Source organism: Emydura macquarii, unplaced genomic scaffold (assembly GCF_026122565.2).
Source record: "Emydura macquarii macquarii isolate MOO-44397 ecotype Brisbane River unplaced genomic scaffold, CSIRO-AGI_Emac_v2 contig_1692, whole genome shotgun sequence".
Lineage (NCBI taxonomy): Eukaryota > Metazoa > Chordata > Testudines > Chelidae > Emydura > Emydura macquarii.
This window is the reverse complement of record NW_027131829.1, coordinates 1,684,150-1,707,971: the sequence shown is the minus strand read 5'-3', so window position 1 is coordinate 1,707,971 and position 23,822 is coordinate 1,684,150. Positions and strand designations below refer to the sequence as shown.

Below are 23,822 nucleotides of genomic sequence, written 5' to 3'. Positions count from 1 at the left end.
GGGAGACATACGTTTCTGGTGTCTTGGGGAGCGGCGGGGGCTCCCAGGGGAAGGCAGGGGCCGCGGCCTGTCTCGGGGTGGGGCAGAAGGGTGGAATCAGGAGCACCCTAGGGTGCCTGGAGGGGGTCGTGGGGCGGGATGGGGACTGCGCTCACAGTCCATTTCCTGCCAGCGACAGGGGCAGCCCCAGTGTGGGAACTCCCCAGATTCCCCGCTCTGGGGCGGCTCCTGGGACCGATGGGTTCCCCGTTCCCACCCTCAGCCCCCCCGTGCTGCCCCTTTGGAGACACTGGAGTCTGGGACCCTGCTGGGCTCCAGCCTCCTTCATGCCACCGAGCTCCGTGAAGGGGCCTCCCTAGCCCCGGCCCAACCCCCTGGGCAGTCTCAGCGAGCCCCACAGGATTCAGCACCGGCTCCCGTGCCCCCCACTCAGACCCTCCCCGGCTGGTAACACGCCCCTTCGCTCCTCCCCCCTCCTGATGCTGCCTGTGCCACTGGCCAGCATCCAGCCGCACGGCCCCTGTGCACCGGGACTGCGGGCAGACCCGGGCAGCCCCACGCCAGCACCCCAGAGACGCCTGCACCGGGTGATGCAGCTGGCTCGTGCCCACCCTCCACATGCTGTTGGCCTCTGCCTGCTGCTGCCACGGCTCAGCCGGACGCCAGGCAGCGCCGCACCCCCCTGCACTGCCCCTGGCCCACACCCCGGCTCTTCCTCAAAGGGACGGAGCCGATTGCTCAGCGGATGCCACGGCCTGGGCTCCGGGCCCCTCAAGGCGCAGGCGGGATGAAGACGAGCCACTGGGCCACCAGTCGGGGCACGGGCAGGGGCTCTCCACTCCCCCGAGCCACCAACCCTCCTGAATGATGCTGTGAATCGGTGCCAAGGAGGCTCCTGGCAGGGACCAGGCTGCTCTCGGAGCTGAAGTGTCCATAAACCCTCCCAGCCAGCCTGGTGTCCACGGCACTGAGACCCGGGGAAAAGCTGGCGAATGCCGGCCGGCACCATCCTGGCTTCCACCTGCTAGTCCAGCCCTGGGCTTCTCAGAGCAGAGAGGGGCCTTCCCGGGAAGCTGCCTCCGGCCACGCAGTGCGGCTGTCACACAGCCACTTCTCCACCGGGCGCGGGTGAGAGACCCCAGCTCATTTCAGGGGTGACCAGATCGAAGTCCTGGCTCCAGAGGCAGAAACCCAAGTGCATTCATTTCCTGTGCCAGCGAGCCCCAGACCAGCTGCTCACCCAAGCGACACAGGCGTTGTGTCACGGGGTCATGCCTTTGAAATGCAGGCACCCCTGAGCTGCGTCTGTCCCAGGCGTGGCCCCGGGTGTGGATTATTCAGTGCATCAGGGACCAGCAAGGAGACCGGCCTACCTCACTGGGGGTTATTCATCCACCTAGGCTAATCGCTGCTGGCTTCTGCGCCATATTAACCCTCCTGACCTAATGCCCCACCCAGGGCACCATGGGTTATTTCTGGAGCCCAGAAGTTAACGGTGCTCCTGGGGGAGGGGGGAAACACCTGTCACAGCACTTCCATTCATACAACGCCTTTCATTGCAAACGGCTCACATCACCAGGATAGCACTGAAATGCAGCCACTGCTGAGGCAGAGCACAGCAGCTGTTTAACAGCCCAGCACGACCCCACCCAGCAGCCTGGAGCAGGACGACTCCGGCCAGGCTTGGGAGGATGTGCTGCTGCTCAGGGCTGAGGGTCTGCGCATTGCACCAGAGAGGCAGAGGGATCCATTAGGGGCCGGGCAGCTAGAAGTGAAGAAGGGACAGTTTAGGCTGAGCATGAAGTGCCTAGGAACCATCACCCGCGACGTCCGGGGATTGGAGCCTCACTCTGGGAGGCAGAGGGAACTGGGGCCTGGGAGAGAGATCCAGGTGGATCCATCTGGTGGTTGTTACACGAGTTACCAAAGCAGCCAGAGCCCAGGGCAGGGGTCCTAGGACTCCTTCCACTGTTCAGAGCAGGAGCTCTCTCTGCTCACAGCCGTGGAGGCTCTGCCGAGGGGAGGAAGTGGAGCCCCCACGGCTTGGGACTTTCAAAACGAGCACATTCTCTGCCCTAGACAACGTACAAGAGGGAACACTCCAGCTTTGGGGGAGTGGGGGGGTGGGCTCCATGAGCCAACAGGTCTTCTCTATCTCTAGCCTTCAGAATAGACGCATCACCCCGCCCCCAGGATGAGGGGCAGACCCATAAAAAATCAGGGGCGGGTGAATTTCAGCCTGAGTGGCACCCTCTGGGGTAACAGACCTTAGGTGACGCTGATGATCAGTGCAGGGGCAGACACATGCCGTGTCTCCCTGGATTCGGGGGGAAGGAGACATTCAGCTGGAGCCTAGCAGAGCACGAGCAGGAAAGATGCTTCTCCCACTGAGCGAGAGATGCTCAAACCAGACCCAGCTTTGGCCCCTGGGTACAGGAATAAGCCCAGCAGCTCCGCTTGTGGCTGAGAGGAGCTGCAGGTTGCCCCTCACTACTAGCACCTCCATCAGAAGCTCTCAGGTCCCTTTGCTGCCAATAATCGGCCCTCACAACCCCGCAGATGGAGGGAGATTACCCCATGGTACAGATGGGAGACCAAGGCCACGGAGTATTGGCAGAGAGGAACAGAACCCAGCAGTCCTGACCCCCAGCTCACTAGAATGCAGCTGGAGCAGCGTGTATCAGCCGGCCCCACTGACCCACACTTCTTCCTGAACTAGGTTTCCCATGGCTCCATTCTCTGTTGTCTCTGGACCCCACCCAGGACCAGGCAGAAACCCATCCTGTTCACCCCACCATGCCGAGCCCCTGCTCTGAGCAAGGGATGCACTCGCAATGGTCCCACCAAGAGACAAGCCATCGGGAAGTGATACCAGCATAGCGGCCGGCTTTGCAGTAGCTGGTGGCAGATCTCACCTGCCAGGACTGCAGGTGGAACCAGCTGTTTGCCCACAGTGTCCAGCTGAGCCTGGGCCGCGGTCAGCCAGGAGTCCAGGGCCTGGAACGGCTGGACCCACAGAGATGCTCTACAGCCAGTACCTCCGCAGGGGCTGCTGGGACCCTGCCCCCAGAACTCGGCTCATGCATGGTGCAGGACAGACTCCAGCTCATCCAGCTGCACCAGCTCCTGCAGGGGCAACGCCAGCACAGGGGGAGGAAGAAGGTGCTATGGGTGCAGAGTCACCTTTCTAGCCACATCTGCACTTCAGTGGTGGAGACACAGATGCCTGGGGCCCGCTTGGACCTTTGCTGGACCACTCAGAATCCGTGACAGGTACAAGAGTCAGATCTCTGGCCCATGCAAGCCGTGGTGGCAGCGTGGCCTAGTGGGTAGGGAACTGGGTCAGGAGGCAGGAGACCTGGCTTCTATTCCTGACTCAGACGCTGACCTGCTGCTGGGTGACCTGGGGCAAGTCCCTGCTACTGTTGTGCCTCAGGCTCCACGCCCCAACTTGTGCCAAAACTCTTCAGGACAGAGCCTGTGTCTGCAGCGCCCAGCACAACAGGGCCTGATCTCAGCACGGGCCTCTCGTGCTGCTGCCGGAGGGCAGCGCTGCCCAGGACAGGACACCCTGACCTGCCCCGCAGACTGCGGGAGGAAAAGGAGAATCTAATTCCCCTCTCAAGCCTTGAATTTGTTCAATTTCCCCAAGACAGAATACAGTGAATCTACCCCACGCAACCGCCTGACCGAGCTACTCAAGAAGCACGTGGAGCTCAGCCGGGCTGGAGGGCACGTAGCCCCCCCACGGGACTGGGGCCGCAAAGAAAGACGTGGCTTATTTTTGAGGCCCATAGGCCTTAGCTGAGCAGCCTCCTTGCCCCACACCCACTGACCCAGGGCAGCGGTGCTGTCGGCTCAGGACTGATGCCGGCCAGACCCTCACCCAGCAGCAGAGCCCTGCCTGCCTCCCAGCCAGGTCCCTGGCGTGCAAAGCAGCCTCGGGAAGGGAACCCTCCTCACCGCAGCACAAGGCGGCTCCAACGCCACACGCCTGCAGTGAGCGGGGTCAGATCACCCGTTCCAAAGCTGCCCCCAGATCCTGGTAACTTCCCGCTCCCAGGCCACAGACCCTGCTCCTTGGATCAGGTCTCCATCCCCTCCCAGGGGAGACTCCAGGGGCTGGAAGCGACCAGATCCCCAGAGTTTGGAGCATTCCCCCTCCACACGCAGAGCCAGCGACCGGGTCTCCTCGTCCCTCCCGGGACCCTGATGCCCGAACGAGTCCAGGCAAGGGAACCCGCCACTCACACTCCATCTGCTGAACTGCAAGGAGTTGCTAAGGCGCTTGAGGCAGCTCGGCACATTGCTGTGACTGAGCAGCTGCCTGCTGCTCCCAGCTCTATTTTAAGAGCAAGCAGCAGCTTCTCTCTGCACATGGAGTAAATTTGGATGATCTGACACACTCCAGTCCCAGTCTCTCAAACACCCTCCCACTCACGCCCCACATCCCCGGGGGGCCGGGCTCCCTGTCATTCCGTCACAGGCCGGGGATGGGGCTGCAGCTGGCGGGAGGCAGAGAGCGCCTGCAGCCCAGGGGTCAGGGCTTGGCACGGGGAGTCGTGCAGACCAGGGCAGACAGAGGCAGGGGCAGTGACCGGGGGCAGGGACGCCTCCAAGCAGATTCACTTCCAGTCCAGGTGCTGGGAGCGTGGGCAGGGAAGGGCTGTGGTGCAGCAGAAGCTCTTCCCCGCCCCCCCAATCCGCTCTGATGCAGGATTGCACGAAGGGGGGAGGTAGTTTTAACCCACTCAGTAATTGATGGGCTTGGTAGAAGGGAGAGTCAGCAGAGCTCAGGCTCCAGCATGGGTCAAACTGCTCAGCTGCAGAGGAGCCTTAGAAAAGGATCCCAGGAATGGGCCAGTGCCTGGGCAAGAGAAGAGTCACTGTGGGTGATACCAGAAGGGATCCTTACAACCATTTACTCTGGCCTCCTGCATAACACAGGCCGGAGAACGGCCCCCAGGGATTCCTGCGTCCAGCCTAGAATTTCTGGCAGAGCCAGAGCGTATCTATGCGGAAGAGGCACCCAATCTTGACGTAAAGACCTCAGGCAATAGAGAACCCTCCTCAGTTGTTCTATTGGTTAATTACCGGCAACATTAACAAATCGTGCCTTATTTCTAGTCTGATTTTATCTACCTGCAGCTCCCAGCTACTGGATCTCGTGATGCTTTTGTCTGCTAGATTAAAGAGCCCTCTGCTATCAGAAATCTTCTCCCCACATAGGGGCTTCCAGACCATGATTAAGACACCTCTTAACCTTCTCTTTGTTAAACTAAATAGACTGAGCTTCTTCGCTTTCTCTCCATAAAGCGGATCTGTCGTTCTTTTCTGAGCAATTTGTCAACATCGCTTTTGAAAGGTGGACACCAGCACTGGACGCAGCAGCTAGGAATGGTCCCACCAGTGCCATACACGGAGGCACCTTCAGCTCTCTCCTTGTACATGCACGGATTGCATTTGCTCCTTTGGGCCTGGTCTATACCTGAAAGGGCTTGCTGCACTCCGAGTGGAGACACAACTGACCCTGATCCCGGGAAGAATAAGCCATCCTGGGAGAAGGACTTTTTGCCGACATAATAGCGTCTACACTGGGGCTTTTGCCAGCAGAGCTCTGTCAGTTAGTGGTGAGGTTTTTCACACTCCCAACCAACGACATAGCAATGCCAGTAAAATGTCAGGGTAAAGCAGGCCTTGGGGCATAGCATCGCACTGGGAGTTCATGTTCAGTTGGTTTCTGCCACGAAACCCCCATAACTTTCCAGTGTCGCTGCTTTCCAGGGTACTTTGACGTGCATTCTTTGTTCCTAGGTGTCTGGCCTTCCATCTGCTGCATTAACAGATGTTCAAGGGAGGCCATCCTACCAAGGGATCAGATCGCTCTGTATAAGTGACCTGTCCCCATCATTATTTATCACTCCCTCAATGTGTGTCTTGTCTGCAGTCTTTCCCAGCAATGGTTTTATAGCTTGTTCCAGGTCCCATTTCAGGCAACCCAGAAAGAAGTAGTTTTTCAGAAGAGCAGAGCACGGTGGGCACGGAGCTCTTTGGAGAATCCGGTCCCAGTTATGGGTGTTGAACTCCTGGAAACCTGGCCCTGAGCTCTTGAGAACTTGAGCCCCCCTAGTCAGACGCAGTGTGGTGGGCATAGGAGGCCAGGAGAGATGGACCAGTGATAAGATCCAGTGGGGTCCCAGGCTGCTCCAACATGGCAGGCAGTGGGAAAGCAGATGTCATAGAATCATAGAATAGCAGGGTTGGCAGGGACCTCAGGAGGGTCATCGAGTGATTTTGCTCCAGCAGAGAGAGACTGGCCTTGATGGACGTGCTCTGATTCACTGAGGCAACCCCACTGTTCCCAGACACTGCACAGAGCTGGTGCACACAGCACAGGGAGCTCACAGCGCTGGTTGTTGCTTTCCCTGTGAATGGCTTGGAATCCCCTGGGGCTTTAGTCAAGCCCTAGAGTCTCTTCCCTACCTCACAACCCCACCCGAATTCCACTGGTCGCTTTTATGTCTGAGAAAGAGAAAGACAAAAAATCTGCCTGGGCGAAGAAAGGGAGTTTGTACAACCTGCATCTGAGTCCGTTCACCCTTCCTGGCCTGGAACTGCAGATCACAGCTCCCCTCATCCCCTGTTATTATCCCCAACACCCTCACCCGCTCCTCTCACCTGAGCCCCCACAGGTGCGTCCCCACAGCTGAATTCTGAAAGCAGCTGTTGCGAGCGAGGGATCAGGTGGCCTCACCAGCCCAGCTGAAAATTCATTCATCTATTTTGGGATGGGCCTGCCTGCAGCCCCAGCTTGTGTTCCTCCAGCTTTGTCTTCAAATCACAGCTTCCTCTGTCTATCCTTGAGCCTCTCCCCCACTTCTCTAGGTGCCAGCGGAAAAGCTCCTGGCCTAGCAGGCTTGTGAGCAATTCTAGTAAATTGCCACTGGAAGAGCTGCCCCGGTGGGAATCCTCCCAGATCTGGGCCCAGGGCATGTCCACACAGGCAAACTGATTGCAGATTAACTCGCCGTGAGGATGCTCTTTTCCAAAACGAGAGACATTATTCCAGATTAGAATGACTTTATTCTGTTCACAGGGAGGAGCTCTGGAGGAACAGCTAGTTCCAGCATGACTCCCTGTGTGGAAAAGGCCTTGGTAATAAAAAATAAAAAGCATTGGCTAGAGCCCGAAATCTGACCCGCAGCCCCCTGCTAGTCCAACCAGGGGCTCTCCCACGCCCAGCTCTGCCCAAGTGCCTCATTCCTGACCTACAATCTCATCATCCGCTATCCCATTCCCCAGCTCCTCGCCAAGCTCAGCCATCCCTCGGCCATCTCCGGCAGAACCCCCTCAACTGCCAGGCCTGAGCACAGGCTTGCACTCATGCTGAATTGTGTGACTGTGAACTCATCCCTCGTTGTGCTCCCGTAACGTGGCTGTTCTGTGGGGAGAGGTGGTTGGCCGATGGCTCATCCCCGCCCACCCCGGAGGCCAAGTGCTCTGCTTTTTCTCTGGTCCCTACCATTTGATTTGTCCGGCTTGGGGAGCCCTATGAGGAATTCCAAGTTTACTCCCGCTGGCCCAGCTCACAGGGAGACTGGCGCACACGAGCCGTCCCACGCTGCCAAGACGCAGTCCCCAGCAAAGGGGACCCGCAAAGAGCTGCCCACAATTGACAGGCATGGCGGGGCCTTGCCCGAAGTGATGTCTGACGGCACGAGAAGGATTCAGAAACTCACCCACTGGTGACCTCAGCCTGGTTGCAGTCCAGGTCTCTGGGAGTGAAAAGCTAATGCATTAGGATCAAACAGCCACCAGCCTGGCAAAATCTCTCTCTGTCCAACAGAGACTTGGCTGGCTCCAGTCCATGGCAACTTGCCTGGGGCTGCCCTGCCATCTCAACTCCTGCCCCGACATTTTCACTTCCAGAGGTGACCGTGCAGGTGCTGATGCAGCTCCAGCTGTCAGCAGCTGCTGGAGAGTCATGGGATGGCAGGCACATGAATTGCACCCGCAGTGCAACACGCGAGCAAACTTTGATCTAGCCTGCGTGCGTGACACTGCAGTGCCGATGGCTGTGTTTCACCCATCAGCTCACGCGTACAGAGAAGTGCTCAGAGCGGGGTGGGGAAGTTCACAAGCAGATTTAGAAGGATCGGAATGTAGATAAATGCCAGTCTCCAATTCCTGCACAGCAAGCAAAAACCACTCCCATTCTCAGAGCAGGCTCAGCGATCAGAACTGGCACGGGGGAGTCCGCGGGAAGGAGAAAGAGAGATTGGGACATCAGCAAAGTTTCCCAAGAGACAGAGTTCCCGTGTTACTGCAAGCAGGACGGCAACCCTGCTGTGAACACCCTCTCGCAGAGCTGTTCTTAGCTCTTATAATAATGCTACTTCGCTCTTCTCGTCACCTTTCAGCCCAGGATCTCAAACCACTTCCCGGGCATTCAGTCAGCCTCACAGTATCCCCCGCAGGTGGGTTTATTCCCACCATTCATATGGGGAAACAGAGGCAGACTTGCCCAAGGCCGCCCAGCCAGGGAGTACCAGCACCCAGAAATCCTGATTCTCTGTCTCCTGCTGTAACCATGCTCAGCCTTCAGTGCTGGGAGTAACACATCCGGGGAGCACACTGTAGTTGTAATCATCAGCTTACCCGCATGTAGCCCCTTTCACACCCCAAGCAGTACACAACCTATAAACACAGCGCCACAGAAATTCAACCACCCCTGCAAAGGAAGGCCAATTTTGAACAAAAATACCAGGCCAAACCCCATGTCCACACACAGACAGACACACACACACTACACTGCACAGAACCCATGTATCTATGGCAGATACAAGGATGAAAGGGTCGGTGGAGCCTGAGATTCCAGGCAAGGCAGGCATTTCAGGCTTGGTGCTTGCCAGCCCCCTAGGCTAATGGACAGCAAAGTCTTGAAAAGAATGTCTCAGCCTTGGCCAGAGCTTTCCCCACCAGCAGCCAGAGTGAAACCGACATGATCCGTATCAGTTTAAGGGCTGTCCAGTGCTGAACAGCAATAGTGAAAACTGACCAGAGTCTTGTCAATTTTGCTGGGCTCAATGCTAGGAATATCCCCTGGGGCACTGCCTGGCTGACAGCAGAGTCACTTGTGTAATCTTTGCTGTGTGTTTGTAACAGCCGGGACCTGTGTATTTGCACAGTGAAAGCTGCAGGAAAGGAGAACTGAGCCCCCTTCTCTGGCCAGCGGAAGCAAGAGAGTGGCTGCTTCCAGGTTTACAAAGAGCAGCAAACTCGAGATGCCGCGTTGTACTAGTCCCACTGAACCGCGTGGCTAACCCCTCCCCCCAGCCTTTCGGAGGTGCGCAGACATGGCTTCTTTAAAAACCAGATCAAAACAAGACCTCCGCCAGGATCCTTCCTATGCCGTAGCTCAGGCAGGCTCGCTGGGCAAGATTTGCTGGCCTGGCCTATGCAGGGGGTCAGACTAGATGATCATAATGGTCCCTGACCCTCTGAAGACGCTATTAAGGGAAATAATCACAGAACAAAAGGGGAAAGCTCCCGTTGTACGGTAGAGCTTGGTTAACTGACAGGAAATGGAGGTTCATGGTGAACAGCTGCTCCTGAGAGAGAGAGAAGCAACCAAGACTTCAGGACTGGACCATCTAATTCACTGTGTATATGGAGGGCACGGAGGACGGTTTGTTCGGATGACATGAGGTCATTTGGGTTAGTGACGCTGGTCTTCTCTGGGAGCTGAAAGCATTTTACAAAAATAGCTGAATGAAGTCTCACAGCCCTGCAGTGACGAAGGTTATCCCCACGTTACAGATGGGGAAACTGAGGCTCAGTAAGGGAAAAACGCTTACCCAAGCCATGCAGCAAACCAGTGGCAGAGGCAGGAATAGAGCCTGGCCTACCTCATTCCCAGCCTTGTGACCTCATCACAAGACCATACTTGCTTTAAAAAAACCCAACCCCAGGATGGAAGAGATGATGAGAAATGCCAGTTGGACGTGAACGTACTGACAAACTGGGCAGAACGACAGGAGGTGAGAGGACCAGCTTATGGGAATTTTTAAAGTGTCTGGCGCCAGAGCGTCTGCAGGAAGTGCTGCGCACGGATTACATAGCATAAGCACCACCGCTTTAACATGCTTATAACATCTGTACAGGCAAGACCAAGGGTCTTAGGAGCTGAAATCCCATTTTCAAAAGGGACTTAGGCACCCAGGAGGCTTACGCTCTTAGGTCCCTTATGCACGTCTGAAAATGTTACCCCAAGTCTTGTTACAACTTGGTCAAAGGCAACATGCAGTGGCAAAATGATGGCCTCTAAACTTGGGAAATCCCCCTACGAGATGACTTGGGAGTCCCCAGAAGCGATGCAGGGAAGGAATCAGGAGCAGCAGATACAAATAAACATACAGGATCCCTGAATGGGATAAAAGGGGAAGAAATGTAATTCACAGTACGTTGTAGTTGCAGTCTCTTAAATTAAACAATCTGCAACTCTGCGCCTAGTTTCCGTCACCTCGCAGTAGGATAGAGCAGAGGCTGACAAAGGCCTAGAAGAAGGATAACAAAGATGGGGACCAGGATGGAAGTGGGGATTTTATATAAAACAAGGAATTTCAAAATCAACTATTATTTATTCTGGAAAGCGGTAGCATTAGAAAGGATTTGACTGAGGTGTTGAAGATTTCAAAGCACTCTAGTGACTGTGAAAGCTGGATTGTTCCCTCCTGGTTTTGCTTGTCCCATAACTGGAGGGGAAGGAGGGAAAGCCACTCAAATTAAATTAGAGGGCAACACATTTAAGCAGCATATAGACAACTTGTGGAATTCCCTGCTGCAGGAGGTCAGAGAGTCAAATACAAGGCTGGTTTTAAAATAAGGATGGACCCCAGATAACAAAAGATGCACAGCCATGCAACTTAAGGATGCAAACTGATTGCTGCAGAGGTCAGGAAAGAATGATTCACCGCCTCTGGTGTGCAGCATTGCACAATGGGCTGAGTGCATTACACACACACACACACACACACACAATTATCAGGAACTGGCAGAATAGCGAACTAGTGGGACTAATGATGCAATCTGGCAAATGAGAATTTCCAAAACATCTCAACTCTAGGCTGTGCCAGGAGTGGGCCAAGCACTAAATCTCTGGCTTAGAATTTAACACCCTCCCACCCAAACCTGTCTCCCAACAGCCCCCAAATGTGAAGGCGTTGAATCAAATTAAAAAGAAAAAGGCGGGGGAAAGTGTCAGGACAGGGTTCCGCCGTGGGGTTTCCCCTGGCCGGTGCCCGTCCATGCGTCCATCTTAAATTTAAATTGCAAACCATCCATGATCTATTATTTGAAAGCAGAGAAAGAGATCTGCTTCCCTGTGCGGGGCCCGGGGCCATCTAGCCAGGCAGCCCCGGAACGTTCACGCTGCAAGAACAGCAGCGAAAAGTTATGGGGCCTGCGTAGCTGGGTGGCGGATGAATGGGTGGGCGCCAGTGGGGTCCCCTCGGATATGCCTCTCGGGCAGCCGGGTTTTCTCTTGCTCTCACACACCCGCCCACAGCACAACTTCTTCAGAAGGCCAGATATTTCCTCTCCCAGGCCGAGAGGCCGTGTCACCTGCCAGCTTTCTGGCGGGGGAGCGGAAGGTCTTGGTGACCTTCTCTCTGGGCACCAGAGCATCCTACACAGATTGCAACGGGGACCAGGCCAGGTGCGTCAGCCCCACCACCCCGGGGCTGGGACACCAGCACCCCTGAGCCCCTCGCTGCTCCAGTGGACCCTCCCAGAAAGTTGTCTTGCTTCTCTCACAGGCCAGGGCGGGGGGAAGGTCACGGATCCCCTGGGCCGGCTGCAGCCTCAGACATGCTGCGGTGCTGCCCGACCCCTGGCTGCCCGCACAGCCCCGCCGGGCTGCAGGCGACGGGACGGGACGGGGCGGCCGGGGGGGAAGGGAGGCGGCTCAGCCACTTACCAGCACGTGGGTGAATCTTTCCTCCAGCTCCCCGGCGCTGGGCATGGGCTGCTTCGGGGAGGCGGGCTGCTTGGCCGGCGGGGCCGGCGACTGGCTCCTGCCTTCCTTCGCCGGAGCCGGCTCGGCGCTGCCGGCCGCGTTGCCCATCCTGCGGCTCCCGCCCGGGGCCGGCCACCTGCGCCCGGGCTCCGCAATCCAGACACGGGCAAGAGGAAACTTTCCTCCCGCGCCCCCGGGCTCTGAACCCCGCCGGGGCCGGGCTGTCCCCGCCCGGATCTCTCGGCGCTCCCCGCAGCTCAGCCGCGCAGCGCCGCGCTCAGGGCTCCGCTTCCATCAGCTCCGCGCCGGGGGGGCCGCGGCTGCGGGGCGCCCGTCGGCCGGGCGGGGTGTCTGCGGGGCGGCCGATGGATGGCTCGATCGCCGGCGGAGGCAGCAGCGGCGGTGACGGCTCCGCCGGGCGCGCCGCACAGGAAGCGCCGCGGCCGGGGCTGGGGGGTTTTGTTGCAAGATCTCCCCGGCGGCCGGCAACTTCGGGGCGCTCGGCAGCGAAACCGCCCCCGGGCGGGGCCGAGCCGGACCCTGCCTGCGAGCCGGGCCCGGGGCGGCGCACGGCCCGGGGAGGGGACGGGGGCCGGCTGGGGGGGGGGCGGCCCGGCTGTAGGGCAGGAGCCGGGGCCCGAGGATGAGCGGCGGGGCCCGAGCCAGGCACCTGCTGGAAGGAAGGGCTGGGAGCCGAGCGGAGCAGGGCCGGCCGCGAGTGGGCTGCAGGGTCCCAAAGCCCACGGCTCACGGGCAGAGACGAGCTGGCTCCCCGGAGGAGCCAAGGCCAAGTGAGCAGGGGGAGGAAGTAGGTCAAAGAGCTGCTGGTTCAGCCCAGAGCCTGGCCTGGTTCCGGGCCCTGCGCCGGGCGGGGGATATGAGCTGAGACCCCGCGATGTCACTCCACCCCCGGGGCAGCCCGCACCCGCCTCTTGGCTTCTGCTGGATCAGGTCTTTCCCCAGCCCCAGGCGCTTTCCGCTCTTGGGTCTGGGGCAGGCCCGGGGCTCTGGCTCTGTGCCGGAGGAGCTGATGTCAGGGGCTACGTCCACCTGCTTCAGCTGGGCCCAAACAGCCAGAAGTTGCTGCGAATTGCAGCCTAGGTCCCAGGCCCTCGGCTCCCCCCTCATCATGCCAGGGGATCATCACTCATTTCACAGCCTACAGCCTCGTTTCACAGCCTACGTTCCTCCAGTTAAAGGGGGGGAGAAATGCGCTCTCAGGGAGGCAGGCTTTCCGGCACAAGAGAGAGCCGTGTCCACCTTGTGTAGCCAGGCCCCAAGGGCGCTGGCTCCCAGTGGCGACACCGACAGCGCCTCACGTACGCACACACAGTTAGCATCCACCGGCGGAGGCTGTGGTTTAAGAGACTTAAACGGGGGAAGGTCCCGGCAGAGAGAGTACTCAGTTCTCCTGCCGGCTGTCCCCTGCCTTAACCACACCGCCATCCTGTCTCTGCCTGCAGGCCCTGCCTTGTCCTCCACCCAACTTCTAGAACAAAGGAGGCAGGGATCCTGCAAAGAGCTGAGACAGGACAAACCCTGTTGAATTACCTTTCTGTATCCGTGTGGGCCAGGGACTGTATGTAAAGTAACGGGGGAGGGGGACTGCAGTCCTCTAGGAACTAAGTATGAAGTGGGGGGTCTAGGCAGAGTGGTAGGCATCCTTCAGTCTCAAGAGACCATGGCATGCTCCCCGAGAGGTAAAAAATGCATGCAGCTGGTTTTAGAGCAGCCCCGGCTGTGGCTGGAGAGACACGCTCAAGGGAGACAATCTCTGCCACATTTAAAGGTGGTGTTTTGATCCTTTGGCCTCTGCCTTCTGCAAGCTCTTTTTTTCCTCGGCTGAGCTGGACTGCTTCTTCTTGTAGCTTTGCAGATCTTTACTGAGCTCTTGTGGTCCTGAGTGTGAGCTTCCCGGTTATCCGTATCTACGTCCATTTCTTTGAGCTCTCGCTCGCACACATCCTTGAAGCACAATGTTGGCCACCCGTTGGGTCTTTTTCCAGATGCCAGTTGGCCAGAGAAGATGTCCTTTGGGACGTGCACATCATTCATTCAGCGCACATGCCCAGGCCAGCGGAGGTGTCTCTGGTTAAGGAGTGTTTGCATGCTGGTATACGGACTCATTGGAGCACTTCAGTGTTGCTGACCCCGTTCCTCTGATTCCAGAAATTCGAGGATGACAACGCACATGAAAGCTGTCGAGCCATTTTTCCTGGTGAGAGTATAAGGTCCATAGCTCAGGTCTTGTACAAAAGTGTACTGACAACACATGCACAATGCACACCGATCTTTGTGTGTCCTGTCAGTCGATGGCTCTGCCATACCCTCCTGCTCATCTAGATACTGTTGTGGCAGCTTTTCCGATGGGATGTTACATCTGTCTCAAGTGACAGGTTGTCTGCGAGAGTGGCCCCGGGTATGTGAACTCATTCGCCATTTCAAGTTCATAATTGTTGATGTTCTTCAACTCCGTGGCACATTATGGGGTTTTTTTTAAGCTTATAGTAAACCCAAAGTCTTGGCAGGCTTTGGGAAAACTGTCTGTGAGATTTTGGAGATGGGCTTCTGTGTGGGTTGTCGCTGCTGCGTCGTCAGCGAAGAGGAGCTGTCGGATAAGGACCTCCCGAGTCTTGGTTTTCGATCTAAGTCTTGCAAGATTGAACAGCTTCCCATCGGAACATGTGTGCAAGTCGATTCCCTCCATTGAGGAACCAGAAGCTTGTTTCAGTAGCAAGGAGAAGACGATCCCAAACAGAGTTAGGGCAAGAACGCAGCCTTGCTCGTCCCTGCTCCGAATCTGGAAAGCCTCGGAAGCTGAACCGTCATATTGGACTGTGCCGTACACGTGTTCATGGAAGGACCGAATCATGCTTCAGAGCGTGGGGGGACATCCGATCTTTTCTAGAAGTGCAAATAGGCTGCATCTACTGACAAGGTCAAAGCCTTTGTGAGGTCAATAAAGGCAATGTAAAGGGGCTTTTTTTTGTTCTCTGCATTTCTCTTGTAGATGCCTCAGCAAGAAGATCATGGCGAGAGTAGACTTTTCGGCTCTAAAGCCAGACTGTGATTCAGGATAAATTCTGTCTGCCAGGATCTGAAGTCAGTCAGGTTGTAACATCTCCAGAGAAGTACCGCACCAAGGAGAGACGCTCGCATCTAGTGGCTCACATTAAATTCTCCGAGACCAGCAGACACAGAAATGACTTTTGGCTAAATAGCCTGAGTTTATACTGACTCAGGGCCTCCTTCCTGATCCAGTAAAGGGACAGGACCTCCTGTCCAAGGGGGGCCCCAAGCCTTCCTTGGTTGGGCTGGAAGGACTGTGGCCTACGAGGCCCCACAAGACTGATGGGGGCTTGTTCTGAGCTGAGGCGATTATGAACTTGTGACCCCAGAAAACCCCTTGTGGAGTTTGAAGGCTGATTCCCACCAGAGCCCCTGCTGGCGTTGGCGGGGGAGATCCCGGTGAGTTGACTGGCGTGTGCAGGTTCTTGTATTGTTTTTAATCTGTTTTCTCTGTATCGCTCTTCCCTTAAGAATAAATGTGCTTGCTGCCAAAGAATGGCCGGGGGCGGGGAGTTTAACTGGCCAACTCCACCATTTACCACCTCTGAGGAGAAAAGTAAAACCAGCCGGCTTGGGCAGGCTGACTGTTCCGGGCAGGCGACAGTAGAGGCCGGGAACTGGGCAGGCTGGAAATACCCGTCGGGAGGGAGAGATGCGGGTCACTCCAGCACACTGACTGAGCGGCCTCCTGTGCACAACGTGGAACGTGACCATGCCAGGAAAGATTGCAGCAAAGGGGCAACGGATAGTCCAGGGGCTATGGAGCTAACCTAGGGCTTAGGAGACTAACATTCCTGTCCCTGCTCTGCCACAGACTTCCTGCGTGACCTTGGGCAAGTCCTCTGTTCCCCACCTGTAAGGTGGTGCTGATAGGGAACTTGCAGCTCCCAGGGGTGCTGAAAGGATGAAAGTGTTACAGACTGGGAGGTGTTTGCTATGGTAACGGGGCCATAGAGTTATGTAAGGGCTAGGTTAAGGTTTCATGGACACCCAAAGTTCTGGCATTTCCTGACTTCTGAGTGCTTGACTTTGCCATTTAAACAATGTTCTTTTAGCTAAATATTTTTTTATTTAATCCCTTAGGTTTTCCCACCATCATACATCATCCGGGTTTGAACCCTCAACACTGCTTGAGCTACCAGCAGGAAACAGCTGTTACCATGGGGAATGGTTGCGGGGACCATTGGCTGGCCCTGGGGCAGATTTGGGGGAAACCTAGCACCTCTTTTTCTCTCCCCTTCCCACCCCCAACTTGGGGGAGCTCCTGCCCCATGTGGTGCCCCCAGAGGGGGAATGGGCCACTGAAGCCATGTGCTGGGTCCAGTCAGCAAGGGAGGTGTCGTCAGGGGGACCCCGGTGTGGCTGTCTTCCCCGCCCCACGGAGAGGCCGTCTGGCCCAGTGCCGTGTGCAGGAGGCCCAGCCATTTAGGATGTTCGTGTTCACTGCCAAAACTGCGTTGAAAATGCAGGTGCTGGAAGGGGAGTGATTTCAAAGTGTCTCTCTCAGCAAAACCAGAATTTCAGGGGGAGAAAGAAAAGGCACTTCTCTGACCCCAGGGGTTAGACCTTCTCAGAAGAAGATTGCAGGAATCTCTTGTAATGGAAAACGTTAGGCAACTTAAACATATGGGTCTCTGCCAGCTGCCATATAATGACAGCCGTAGCTGGAGAGGAGATCGGAGCACTCTACAAATACACAGAGACACGGGCCCTGCCTCCAGGAGCTCACAGGCCGAACAGACGAGAAATGGTGGGAGGGGAAATGACTTGTCCAAGGTCACACAGCACAGTTAGGTCTCCTGTAGCTCAGGCTAGCGCCCAATCCCCTAGCTAGCTAATGGAGCAATTCCTTTAGCTCCAGTGATACAGGCCTGTGCTTTGAAGCTGAAGGTCCAGCCAGGTCTACTCCGGCTGATGGAGCATGGGGGAGGGGGTGTTGTTTCATGCACAATGCTCCATCCAGACTAGCTGCTTTGTGCCAGAGGCGGCATCGCCGGCGAGGCGCTAGTCCCCACGGGGTGCTGGCGAGGGTGGCTGCAGCAGAGGTCAGGGGATGTGTGAGTTAACAGAGGCGACCTCCAGCCTGGCCCAATGGCCGAGAAGCCAGGCAGGCCATTTCTTGCGCCCTCTCTAGGCTCATGGGCCAGTCCAGCTTTCCATCTCATGCAGCTTCGCCTCTTCTCCACGCTCGGCTCGTCTGTCATGAAACACGGCCGGAGTCAGTTTCTGAAACTGGCTGGGATCCCAAGTGGTGGAGCCATGAATGTTTTATTTCATTTTTCCCCTACCCCCCCAAACATTTACAGGCGATTCTCCTTCCCTTGACTGTCATTTCCAGTCAGCACTGTGCAGCCTGGCGCCTGACAACACCCAGAACTGCTGCAGGAGGGGCAGCAGAGGAAATGGAGACCTCAGAAGCAGGGAGGGAGTGTCTTCTAGTGGTTAGAGCAGGGGACTGGGGAGCCGGACTCCTGGGTTCTATTCCTGGCTTTCCCCCTGTTGTGCTGTGAGACTCTGAGCAAGTAATTTCACCTGCATGAGCATCAGTTTCTCCATTTATGAGCCAAGGCTGATGGCAGGACACACACACCCCGCCCTAGTGAGACTTAATGGATGTTTGCAAAAAGCTCGGAGAGCCCCGTCTGAAAGTCACTTACAGAAAAACAAATTATTATAGTGTCAGGCTGCAACTGTGCATGGCATGGCGGCCGTGGGACGGGAACAGGCTTACTCAGCCTACATCAGGGGAGCTCAGGTTAGGGTCACGACCCCTAAGGGGGCACAAACAGGTGTCGGAGGTTTGCAACTACACTTCCCTCCCTACATTGCTACATGGTACAAGGGTCCCAGGGTGGTGATGTCAAAGATCATATAGCCTAGAGTGCCCCTAATTCCTCTTACCTCCCCTGAGAATCTCAGGGTCTTAGCGAGGAGTGTTTTTCCAAGCAGGAGATATCAAAGTGCTTCCCAGGTGATCATTATCATTAGCCCCACTTCCTAGATGGGGAAGCTGACACACCAAGAGCTTAGCAGCAACTTACCTAAGGTCACCCAGCACACCAGAGCCAGGAACAGAACCCAGGTCTCCTAAGTCTGCATCCCATGCGCTGGCCACTAGCCCACACTGCCTGGTGTAGGAAGTGGACACTTCAGGTCAGGGTGATGAGGTGCCCACGTGGCCCTTCAAGCCTGGCATGCCTGTGATTTTACGCCAGTCATATTCACGAACACGCTGGGGAGAAGATGTTGAAACAATTACTGCCAGTGATGGGGCCCTGGCGCACCCCTGGAAGAGCTGAGGCAGCACAAAACCAGGGTACAAGTGTGATGAATGTGGAAGGACTCTAGGCAAGAAACTCCTAGGGCCCAGGGCCGGTAATTCAAAAGTGGCCATTGATTTTGGGAGTCTTTGGGTGCCCACCTTGAGACCCCATTAGCCAGGTTCGTCCAGGAACTCAAGGAGAAGGCTTAGGCCTGTGGCCTAGGGGTGCTGGGGGCCAGTTTGTCAGCACCAGGGGACATAAGACGGGATATTGCTACAGTAAAAGAACTGTAAGCCCCTTGGGGCAGGGACCATCTTTCGGTTCCGTGTTTGCACAGCACTTGGCCCGATGGGGCGCTGGCACCACACGACAGATACTCATTGCTACTGATTAGAGTTTGTGAAAGGGGTTTTTAAACTAACAACCCCCCTTTCAGCCTCTCTTTATACATCATCTAAAAGGGGCACAGGTCCCGTGTGTTTAAATTCCTTTGCAGGCCACCAGCAGGGGCATGGCCCTGCCCCATCGTTTCAGGATCTGTCATCTTGCAGTCAGGATTCGGTCCCATCATTAATCTCTGGGAGTTTTTAAAGCCCGTGTTGCTCTCCCCTCCCTGCCCTACATTGCTCTTGTTCCATCCCCAGTCACACACTTTTCTAGGGCACCATTCCCCTAGGAAGCCCTGGAATAGCTGATCTAGGGATTCAGCTGGCCGCTGATGCACTGACACAGGAAACTGTTGTGCACGGGACCCAGGAATAGTCCGGAGCAGCTGGGAGCTCTAGTGAGCATGAGGCCAGAGGTGGGACCCTCATAGACAAACTCCCACAGGACTTTGGGGTGTCCCCAGAGAGCCCCATGGCCAGTGCCACCAAAACCCCACGAGCCTGGCTCTGGCATTCACAGCTATGCAAAGTGGGAATCTCATGCCACCAGTTCAGAATGGGAAGGGCTTGCACTGGTGCAGAGAGTGGCACAGGGGGCAGGGCAGTGGTGAGTCAGGCCCCAGGTTTGGGTGGGGGAATCGATAACTTCCCTCGGTTATTTTCAGCAGAGGAGGAGGATGCTTTTGCCACAGGTAAAGGCAGGATTTCCTCTGCTGAGTCAGGAATACTGAGGGGGGGAGGGGGGGCTCTTTTGTGCGCACCCTTCTTCAGACGAAGGGCCATGCTCATGGAGCCCAAAGGCCAGGCCTCGTTTGCATCTAACGGAGCAGATGGCAGCCGCTGGGAGGCTCATTCCCCATGCACAGTCAAGGCAATATAAAGCTCGGTTTGGAAGGGACGGACAGGGAGCCCTCCTGCTCCAGGGCTCCAGCTGACCTCGAGGGAGCAGGGTCAGGAAGGGACTTTCCTGTAGGGCAGGCCTGCCCATAACTGCCAGCTATGGGGTTCTTGCTCCTTCCTCTGAAGCAGCCGATGCTGGCCACTCTCAGAGCCAGGATACTGGACAAAGGGGGCCCCGGCTCCGATCCAGCCTGGCAATTCCTGTGAACAGCTTCTGTTCATTACACTGGTGTGAATCCGGAGCCTCTCCACGGAGTGGCTCTGTAGTGACAGCAGTGTAAATGAGCTCAGCATCTGGCGCTACACGCCCTGGGGTTGGAGAGAAAAGCGACACCTCCCCCGCTGTCACCCTCTGCCCCCAAATCCCTTCTGCGCCCCCTTCCTTCCAGCCCGCCCAGCACACAGCAGGCAGAGCCAGGGTGCCCCCAGCGCTAGCCCAGTGCAGGTGCAGTGACGTCTTGCTGCCCGCTACTGGGCCCGTGGCTAGAGAGCATCAAAGCAAGCCCCCAAGATGGTCCAGCCAGGAGCCGGCTGCTAGCAAGTCCGAGCCACTGGCTGGACGAGGTGAATGGGGCGGCAGAGCCTTTCCCAATGGAGTCACCCCCCCTAAGCAGAGTGTGGGCAGGGAAACTCTGAGAATAAGCCTGGGACCGCCTGGCTCTGGGCACAGCGTCATGCATGGCTCTGAAGACGGGCATCTAGGGAATCACAGCAGCCCAGCTCCAGAGAGGCATTCAGTGACAACACGGCGTAAGCCACGCAGAGGTCAGGGTGCCTGGTGCCCTTCCAGCATGTCCTGCTCAGCAGACCTCAAACCTCCCAAACCCAGGCACTAGAGTTAAGGGAAACGCCCCTGAAAGCTGAACTCTACCCCCCAGTAGCTGGCAGATCCTCTGCAGGCCCTCCCAGGGCAGTGTCTGGGGCGGGGGGGATGCAGCTGCACTGAATGGTGGAGGAATTCACCGGAGCAGCTTGGAAGAGCTGTGCTTGTGACGTGGGGGATCTGGAGGGGCTGGCTCGTGGGGAGGAGGGGTGGGAGGGAGCCCCTCTCCCTGGCCCTGTGTGGGTGACCCAAGGAAAGAGGTGGGGTGCATGTCTGCCTTGGCAGAGCCAGTGTCAGAGCTGCGTTGCGTGGGGTGTGTCAGGCCTGGGGCACAGGGCTTTTCTCGCCCTGAGGACAGTCAGCAGTGAGATTGGAGAGCAGTGTGGGCTGTGGGTTTAACGAAGGGCAAGTGGCAGTAGAGCAATGGGCCCCAAACCTTTTAGGTTGCGCGCGCGCCGCACCCCGTCACACACACACACACACACACACACCTCCTGGGGCTGGGAGCAGAGCCATGGGTGGGGCCAGGGGCTGCAGCTGGGAGCAGAGCTGTGGCATCCGGGGCCCAAGACAGGCACAGAGGCTGGAGCCAGGGTCAAGGCCAGCGGCTGAGGCTGTGGCCCCAGGTGGGCCGTGGCGGCTATGGGCTGAGGTGGGGCCATGGCGACCGAGACTGGGAGCGGAGCCGGGGGCCAAGCTGGGGAACCACGGCCGGCAGCCAGGGCTGGGGGGCCGGGCTAAAGAGCAGGGTGGGGTAGTGCTCCCTCCCTGGCCCCGGGGGGGGGGGGGGGGAGGGGTGGCCTGGGCCCTGCCATGCCCCCTTTCTCCTCTCCCCCAATGTGGGGCATGCCCCCACATGTTCAGGACAGTCTCTCTCCCATGTGGCTTTGAATCCCACTCCTACCACGAACCCCTCCTCTTTGAAAAAGGCTGCTTTCCCCCGGGGGGGTGTCTGTGTCTCAGGAGGCCTTTAGCCAAGTGACCCCAAATTTGGGTGACTAGTGCTATCCCTCCCTCCCCCCCCCCATGCAACATACCAAATTTCAAGGCAATCAAGTAATCGTGTGGATTTTAGTGCACATGGAAGATGAAAGCCGGGCTCAGCCGGAACAGCAGCAGGGGCTGGCACCCTGCGAGAATTCTGCCCGCTGTTAAACTGGAGCGAATCTGAAGGGACTCAGACCTGGAAGGTCAGCGGGGCGCCCTGCGTGCCCCTAGGATTGCCATGCAGTGCAGCGAGGGGCTTTTTCCAGCTCGCGGGGCTCAGGAGGCTGCTGGCTCTCAAAGGAGCCCTGGTGACCACTTTGCTTTGTGCCCCTGGTTTCTGGCGGGTAACTCTGTCCCCACATGGCAGGTGTAACTAAGGGGGTGAGAACAGAAGGAAATTCCCGATCTGTGGAAAGGGTCTGTCTCAGTCTGTCAGCAAACGATCCCCACCGAAAGTTGTTCTCTTCTCACTGCAGGCTGCTTCCTTCCTGTCCTCTGTAGGAGCAGCTGCCACCCATGCACAGGGACAAGGAGCAGAGAGGGTGTAGCCAGGAGCACCTGTGGTGGGGAATAGGAGCAGAGGGGGACAGGGGCGGGAGTCTTGGCAGGTGGGTGTTGGATGGAGGGAAATAGGACAGGGCCAGAACGGTTTTATAATCACTAGCGCTCACTCCTCTGCAGAGCATGGCATTAAACCCAGGATCGCTGAGTCTCAGACGGCCTCTGCTGTCAGCAAACAGCTGCGAAGTGCACGGTCAGCACGTGTGTCTTAGCCCCTCTAGTGGCTGGTCGGCATAGAGCACAACAGCCTGTTACTGCCCATTTCTCAGGTAGCTCGAGGGCTCGCCCTCTGTGCGCTGATCTCACGGGCCGGGCCGGGCCGGGCCTGCCACTGCCCCGTGTGGGGTCACTACGGCTTCACACAATGTTTTCATTTGCTTATTTAAGAAAAACCCCTGTAGGAAATGACTACATCGCCTATTTACCTGGTTGCCTGGGAAACCCACAGTCCCTTGGTGATGTGGGGGTTTGGAGCGGGACCCAGCAGAGCTGCTCTGGGTGATGGGTGCAGAGGGGCCAAGAGGAGCTCAGGCTGCCTGGCTTTTCTTGGGATTTTAAAGAGTGATGCTTTGAGAAGCTGTTCTCCAGGGATCCGGGCAGTGAGCTGCCCGCCCTGTGAAATGGGCCAAGGCGGAAGGCCAGATGGAGTGTGGATGGACAAATACGTGGGCAGGACGTATGGCAAGGGGGGTGAGGGTGACAGAGCCTGGGAATGCAAGGACTTTGCCTGCAGATCACCCTGCCTGGGGCTAGGCAGCAAAACCGACAGCTGAGAGACTCCCTCGCGGGTGGTGCCCAGGCAGAGGGGCGGAGGACGTGGGCCTGACTCAAATGAAAAGGGGTGAGGAGCAAAGTGAGGACAGACAGTGGGCAGCCAGGCTGGGGTGGGTGGGAGGAGCAGAGTGGGGACAGGAGGAAGTGGGGGGTGGGATACAAGCAGTGGGGCAGTGTCAGGCGCTGGCAGAGGGGTGGGGGAGCTAAAAGCAGGGGGGAGGCAGGGAGAGGAGTGGGAGCAGAGGAGGATTTCCCTGGATACGGGGCAGATAGGAGAGAGGCAGGCTGCAAAGGGGGCAAAGACAGAAAGATTTTATGGCCAGGAGAGCATGCTCCCCCGCCAGCACCGAACGCAGGAGGAGAGTCTCAGCCTTCCTCTGTTGCTCTGTTGTGAAACTCACCAGGAGATCAGACGCAGGAGACAAAGTGGAGATACGAACCACAAGTCGGATGCCAGGAGTCAAGCCAGGTCAAGAGAGCAGACATTCAAGCTAGAGGAGCAGGAGGCACCTAGTCCAGAGGAGGGGGGATCCCAGGTGCATGGACGATTTCCTGGCCCTGTCCTGGGTTTATATAGAAGCTGTGGCCCACTTAGGCCTCCCCCCCTCATCCTACCAGGCAGGTTCCAGGACTGGCATCCTCAGTCAGGATTCAGCTTCCACCCTAGCAACGGTTAGCAGGTCACTGGGTGGCAGGCTGGTGCTGACCGGCCCTGAAGCCCCCTGGAGACCACAGTTCAAGACCTGCAGCTGGCCTTGCCCCTTCCCCAAGAGGTGGCCTCAGGGCGATGTAAAACCAGGCTTCTTGGGCTGATCCTTATGTACGCTGTAGGCACGGTCCAGCCGGGGGCATCGTGACCCTTCCTTGGGCCCAGGCTCCAAGGAAGGCCACAGCGCTTTTGTCGAGGGGAAGAAGCTCCCTGTTTATGGGTCTGTAGCCCCTTCCCCCAGGCAGGGCGGGCTTCTCTGGCAATCTGTAGCCCCCTGGCCCTCATGTACAGCAGGGCTGGTAAGGGGTTCATGACCCTCAGCCTTCCAACAGGC

The 23,822-nt window shown here is 57.3% G+C and overlaps 1 protein-coding gene across 2 annotated transcripts in view; it reads right to left on the bottom strand.

Annotated features, from left to right (window-relative positions):
• FMNL1 (formin like 1) overlaps positions 1–12,413 on the bottom strand; it is a 61,084-nt gene extending 48,671 nt beyond the window's left edge. For both annotated transcript variants that reach the window (XM_067556258.1, XM_067556259.1), the window contains exon 1: positions 11,978–12,413. In XM_067556258.1, coding sequence (XP_067412359.1) covers positions 11,978–12,124 — 147 coding nt within the window. In that variant the 5' untranslated portion in view covers positions 12,125–12,413. The remainder of the gene's footprint in view (positions 1–11,977) is intronic.
• Positions 12,414–23,822: the final 11,409 nt, after the last annotated feature.